We start from the raw sequence: 6,599 nt of genomic DNA on the forward strand, positions 1-6,599 counted from the left end.
GTTACAAAATCCCTTACCCAACGAGAAACCAGAAGATTAAAAATACAACCGCTAACCTTGCCAACAAGGCAGCGTGGGCTTCCCGGTGGGGGCAGCGGGTGGGTGAAGCTGCATGGTCCCGGGGGAAGCCACGCTCCAGGGTCAGTCCAGCCCGAGGACGGAGCGTGGCTGAGCCCTTGGGGTACCAGGGCATCCCTCTGGACCAGGCGGTTTGGTCATCTCCTCCAGGCCAGGCGTCTGGGTGAGGTTTTTAGCATCACTGCCTGGAGCATGGATGGTCGGATCGTCTGTGGGACGTGTAAGGCCTGATGGAGCTAAGCTTTCCTCCAGGCTGACAGCGGGGCTGCAGAACTGTTCGGTGAAATCTGTGAGCTGCAGCTTCTGTGTCCATCCTGCATCCAAATCCAGGCAAAATCCTTCCAGAGGGAAGGAGTATAAAGAGCTTGAGAGCGGCAGTGGGCAACACGACCAGGAAAACCTCGGCAGCACCCAAAGGGGCTCCCACTGGCACCCTGTCCTGGCCGAGGCGGGTTGGAGAGCTGGAGTGGCTTTGGGTTTGGGTGCGTGCATGCCTCTGTCACTGTCACTGGGGGGGGTGCTGGCTGTGAGCAGCGGGTGCAAGGATGGCTGGGGAGCTGGGGGGCTCCACTTGGGGCTGGATGCCCATTCTGGCTGCCTGTAGACTCCCCACCCACACACATGGTGGGGGGACAGGGCAGCCCGGGCTCTAACATCTGCCAGGGCACGGCAGGAGCTGGGAAGCCCAGACTGGGACTTGTCATCCCGGGGCACGACGTGGGGTGTCCCCAGCCCTCGAGCTCGTACCCGCCTACCCCAGTGGAAGGGGTCAAACCAGCAAGACCACGGCAGTGTGTGATGCTCCCCAGTCCTCTCCCGGGACCTGGCACCCCCAGGCCATGCCGAGCCCACCACGTCCCCCGGGGACCAGCGAGACCCTGTGCCCTGCTCCCCCCACCTAGAGCCCAGCAGGGACTGGGATGCTCAGTTGGGTTTTGACCTCGGCGTGGGGGGACCTGCTCTGCTCCCCTCTCGCAGGGGTTGGGGGCAGGCCCGGCGGTGGGGCAGGGGTCCCTTGGGATGTGGTGGGGTGCCTGGCTCTGTGGAAAAAGGGGCGGGGGGGGTGGAGGGAGGGGGGGGTGGTGTTACTGGTGCCGTGACCTTTCCCCCAGCCCCGAGCGCCCTGGGGGGCCGCAGGCGGGGGCCCCTCCCCCCCGACCCCGCACCCTCCCCGCCGCCGGCCCCGAACCCGCAGCCCCCCGCGCCGCCCCCCCCCCCCCCCCCCCCCCCCCCCCCCCCCCCCCCCGCGCCGCGGAGCCATTTCCAGCGGCGGCGGCGGCTGCTGAGTCACGGCGGGCCCCTCCACGGAGCAGCGCCCGGGGGGTACCGGGGGCGGGGAGTGCGGGGCCGGCGTGCGGGGCGTGCGGGGCGGCCGAGCGGGGGAAAGGCGAGCGGCGGCTGCACCACTGCGGCGGGACTGCGGGCGGCGGCACTGCGGGAGCGCGCACGGGCAGCGCCCGCCGAGCCCCCGCGGGCAGCGCGCACCCAGCCCCCCGCACCTGCCCGAAGGAGGGAAGCGGGGGTACCCAGGCTGTACCCCCCCCCCCAGGGCAGCCAACCCAGCGTTGCATCAGCCCCGGGCTGGCGGGGGAGCCGGGGGCGGGCGGGCGGAAGGTGCCTCCCCCCGCGGTACCTGCCTCCCCCCCCCCCCCCCCCGCACCCCCTCCCGCCGAGCATCCGGAGCCCGGCCCTGCCTTTGTGCCCCGCAGCCTCCCCCCCCCTCCCCGCCGCCGGGGGAAGCCGCGGGAGGAGGCGGTGGGAAGCGGGGCCGGGAAGGGAACCGCCGGGACCCCCCCGGGGAGCCGGCACCCCGCACGGGCAGCGCCCCGCATCGCTCTGCCTTTCAGATCACCTTTAGCCGGCTGGGCCTCCGGAGCGGTGGGGGGGGGGGGGTCCGGAGGCTGAAGCGGGGAGGCGGCGGCACCGGGATCCCCGATGCAGGTAACGACCGGCAGCGACCGTCCTTGGGCCGCCCGGGACGTGCGGGTGTGTGCGGGTGTGTGCGAGTGTGCGCATCTGTGCGCACATCTGCCCTGCGCGGGACTGGGGTGCGGGGGGCTGGGGGGCTGGGGGGGGGGGGTGCGGCGGGAGGGCGTTGCGGGGTGGGTGCCGTGTGTCAGAGGGGGGGAGGGGGATGCTGGGGAGGGCTGCGTCGCCGCTGGGGTTGCGGGGTGCAGCGGCGGGGCTGCGCGTGAAGGGGTGTGACGGGGGGACGACGCGGTGGCGGCTGCGTGGCCGCGGGGATGGCCGTGGCTGCGGGTGAGCATCTGCGTGAGACCTGCGGGCAGGGAGCCCCCGGGACTGCTGCGGGGCGCGGGGGGGGGGATGCGTGCTGCTTGTGGGGCGCGGGATGTGGGCGCGGGATGCGGGGTGCGGGACGCGAGGCCTCCCTTCCCCCGGCCAGGCGTCGCGGGATGCTCGCAAGGCTCCGGTGCCACCAGGGCATGGCCCTTGGGGACCCCCCCACGGGGGTCGGGCAGGGATCCAGCCCCCCACGGCTCTCGGGCGTCCAGGGCTGAGCCCCCCCCCCGGCCTCTCGCCGTCCCCAGGGGCTGCTGCTGCGACCAGATGGCCCCCTCGGGCCCCCTCCGTCAGGCCTGGCAGGGCTGGGAGCGAGCGGGCATCCATCCCTCTAACAGGATTTGCAGCGTGATGGAGGCGAGCGCCTTCGCCCTTCTCGGAGGAGAGACAGGCTGTCGCCAGGGCTGCGGAGGGAGAAAATGGCCACGGGCTGGCTGCCTGCCCCCACCTCTGCCCCCCGAGCGCGGCCCGTCCTCTCCCGCAGCCCCGGGACAAGGGCAGGGAGCTGGGAAGGGGGAGAGGAAGCTGGAGGGAGGGATAATGGCAGGCACAGATCAGGAGCAAGCGATGGAGGTAAAAATAGATCCACCGAGCAGAGGAGGGGCTAAACGTGAGAGAAAACCCTGAGCAGAGGCAGGTCGGTGGGGGAGCCCCCCCGGGAGGGGCCCTGCCTCCCAGTGGGGTGCAGGGGTCTTGCCCTGCCGGCCCCCAGGGCAGAGGGGGGACCCGGGACCCACGCTCGGGGCCGTGCCGAGGAGATGCCGGGGGGGGGAAATACTTGCCTGCTCCTGCTCCCACCGGCCCAAACACGCGGGCGGATGGACAGGACCCGCAGGGCTCGTTTGCCAAACTGCCGGGATGCAGGCGGGCACGCATCCCGAGGGAGCGCCGGCAGCCGGTAGATCCCTGCAGAGCCGCGGATCCAACCCCCCATCTCGCTTCTCATTTCCAGCGAGCACGAAGCTGAGCTGGGGACGGAGGGGACAAGGCGTGCGGCGGCACTGACACCAGCCAAGGTGAGCTGCCCCCCGGCACGGGATGCCCCCTGAGACCCTGCCCGGCGGGAGCTGCCGGTGACAGCACGTGGGAGAGCCGGGAAGTCAGAGCAAAGGAATTTGCAGACGCATTCTTCAGCCCCACGAGGATCCCATGGCGCCTAAACAGGAATAAAGTCCGGGCGGAGGCCGGGGCGAGGCGGGGGCTGCCCCCGGTTCCTGCGAGACTCCCCCCGGACTCACCTGCCCTGCCACGGCCCCCAGTTCACCGTTCCCGACTGCGGCTGATCCGGCGAGGGAAGCGCCAGCGAAGGCGAAGGAGAGGGGGCTGCCGAGCGACGGCCACTGTCACGTTAACCTCCCGGCGAGGCGCTGCGGGGAGCTGAAGCTCTGATCGCCTGCCCAAGAGCATCCTGCCCCGGCCTCACACCCGGCACCCTCGGGGAGAAGAGGGGCACGGGGCCCGCTGGCTCTGTCCCGTTTCCCCAGGATGCTCTCCCACGCCGGCGGCTGCTCCCCGTGCTCCTGCTCCGTGGGCAGACCGAGACTGAAAGCTCAGCAGGCTGCCGGCATGTTTTAGCCTCATGCAGGCGTCCCTCGGAGACCCCAGAGCAGTGGACAGTAATGTGAAAACGATACTCATGTCGTGTCTGAAAGGGCAACAGGTCATCATTAAGATGGAGGCGATGAAGATCATCCACCCGGAGAAGTTTTCGGAGCTGCAGGCCTCGCAGCCGCGCTACGCGCCGGCCCCACGCCGCGAGCCGCCCCTCGTGGCCAAGCGCGCGTGGCCCTCCGAGTCCGAGATCATCGTCAACCAGGCGTGCGGGGACATCCCCGCCTTGGATGCCACCCCCGGCCCCTTGCCGCTGCCCCGGACTCCCCCCCTGCCGCGGCGAGAGCGCGGGTACCAGAGCCAGCGGAAGGGCAGCTCGGAGGTCTGCTACCACCGGCAGCCGCCGTCGGACGAGGTCATCGTCAACCAGTACGTGCTGCACCCCTCGACGCCCTGCGAGCCCCTCGAGTGCCCCACCTGCGGCCACATGTACAACTTCACCAACAAGCGGCCCCGCATCCTCTCCTGCCTGCACTCGGTGTGCGAGGAGTGCCTGCAGATCCTCTACGAGTCCTGCCCCAAGTACAAGTTCATCTCCTGCCCCACCTGCAAGCGGGAGACCGTCCTCTTCACCGACTACGGGCTGGCGGCGCTGGCCGTCAACACCAGTATCCTCAACAGACTGCCGGCCGAGGCGCTGGCCGCCAACCCCGTCCAGTGGAGCAGCGACACCGACCGCAGCTGCTACCAGACCTTCCGCCAGTACTGCGGGGCCGCCTGCACCTGCCACATCCGCAACCCACTGTCCTCCTGCACCATCATGTGAGCCCCGCGCCCCTGGCCGCACTGCCCGGCAGCGGGTGGCAGGGGACGGCGCGGCGGCGCGGCCGGTCCCCGAGCCCTTCTTCACTGGCGGCACGGCCTGGGGATGCTCTGATGCTCGCCGTGGCCAAGGATGAGGGACCAGGGAGCGATGGGGATGCTGGGACCTGGCGGCAGCCCCCTGCACCCCGGCGGTGTCCGGGGAGAGGGACGCTGGGATGGGGAGCACATCTGCCAGCGCACCCAGGGGCTCCAGCGCCCCGCGCCCTGCCGCAGGTGACCCCGCCGTGCATCGAGCATCCCGCCGCGCTCCTTCCCCGGGCGCCTTCTCCCTCCTCTCTCCCCGTGGCTCCCAAGAGCAGACACTGTGTCCCGGCTGGAGCAACACCCTCCCCATCGCCCTGCGGACGCCGGCAGCGGCACGAGGAGCCCCGGAGGTGCACGGTGCCACGCCGGGAGGTGAGGACAGGTCCCCGGATGCCTGCCCCCCGCTCCTTCTCTGTAAGTTATTTGCCAAAGCTTTCGTCTCAGCGGCCAAGCTGCCGTGCACCCGAGTCGTTGTAGCCACGCCACGCCGCCGCACAGGCCCCTCGGTTGCGAGCAGACACGCGGCCCGTTTCCTCCGCAGGCCCTTGAGGAAAGCTCCACTTTATCCTCGTTTTGGAGGATTCTCGTTTTTTCCCCTGTCCATCCCCGGCCGCCCCATCCCAGGCCGCTACGCGTTCGCCAAGGCATTGAGCTGTGCCCATTCTCTGCCGCTCTGCCCGGGGCATGGCCTGGGGGGTGGTGCGGGGTCCGGTACCCCAAATTGCCAGCTCCAGCGAGGGGATTTGGCCGGGCAGGGGGGGCAGAGGTCTGGCTCCTGCCCACAGTCCCGTCCCCGGAGCAGCACCTCTGCTCTGACCCCTGTGCAGGGGGGCTGGCAGGGTGGCAGCCCGCTGTGTGCAGTCTTGCTTTTTCCAGGGCACCTGGAGGGGTAAGTTTGCTGCCAAAAAAGCAAAAAAACTAAACCTAAAAAAAAAACAAAGAAAAAGCCATAACTTGCGGGTGCTCCCGTGGGGCTGAGCACCACAACCCAGCACCCCGCGGCACCGGGGGCATGCAGTGCCCGGACCCTGGGCACCCAGGCTGGCCAAGCCGGAGGAGCCCCGTGGAGCCCTGCGCCCTGGAGGAAAGAGCAGCCCCCAACACTGACGGAAGCCCAGCATCCAGCCAGGGAGAGGGGCCGAACCGACCCCCCCCCGCCCGCCCCGAGGGAGCAGGCGATGCCGCCGGCGCAGCCCCGGGTACCACCCCGCTGCCGGCGGAGAACAGGGGCCAATACCGTTTCTGTGTTGCTCTGCCAATGCCTCCCGCTGCTGGTTGTGACGATGATCATGTTTTATACCCGGCCTTGTTCTAACCCCCATCAGTCTCCCCCAATAAAGGTTATATTGGAACGAACGGCGAGCCAGCGTCTCGGGGGGCACGTCGCGGGCAGGCGCGGGGCTGCGCACCAGCCGGGACACTGCGCCCTGGCCCCGCTCGGTCCCTGGGGCAGGTTGGGGAGGGAGGGAGGTACCCAGAGGAAGGGCTTTTCTCTGGACTGATACCACCGCCCTGGCTCTCGGCTCTGACGCGGTTGTGCCCCTTCCCTGCCCAGTCCTTGGTCCCACTGCACATGGCTGGGCACCTCGGGGTGCTCTGCCCACCTTGGCAAGTGTTCCTCAGCCACACCGAGAGGCTCTTAAATATCCGTCAGATGTCCCGTTCCTCCCCGAGTCACACAGGGTACTGGGAGGAGGATTTGCCAGCCTGGCCCTGGCAGCACCCACTGGTGAAGGGAGCCGGGCAGGGACATGGGCAGC

At 69.8% G+C, this 6,599-nt stretch overlaps 1 protein-coding gene across 2 annotated transcripts; it reads left to right on the top strand.

The window, feature by feature from the left end:
• Positions 1-1,499: 1,499 nt before the first annotated feature.
• On the top strand, positions 1,500-6,195 carry RNF208 (ring finger protein 208). 2 transcript variants are annotated; one of them, XM_075439726.1, is made up of 2 exons: positions 1,500-2,019; positions 3,332-6,195. In XM_075439726.1, the coding sequence occupies exon 2, from the start codon at positions 3,959-3,961 to the stop codon at positions 4,754-4,756; it is 798 nt and encodes a 265-aa protein (XP_075295841.1). In that variant the 5' UTR covers positions 1,500-2,019; positions 3,332-3,958; the 3' UTR covers positions 4,757-6,195. The 2 variants fall into 2 exon arrangements, with proteins under 2 accessions (XP_075295841.1, XP_075295842.1); XM_075439727.1 differs by lacking the exon at positions 1,500-2,019 and adding an exon at positions 2,262-2,337.
• Positions 6,196-6,599: the final 404 nt, after the last annotated feature.

This window comes from Opisthocomus hoazin, chromosome 19 (assembly GCF_030867145.1).
Source record: "Opisthocomus hoazin isolate bOpiHoa1 chromosome 19, bOpiHoa1.hap1, whole genome shotgun sequence".
Lineage (NCBI taxonomy): Eukaryota > Metazoa > Chordata > Aves > Opisthocomiformes > Opisthocomidae > Opisthocomus > Opisthocomus hoazin.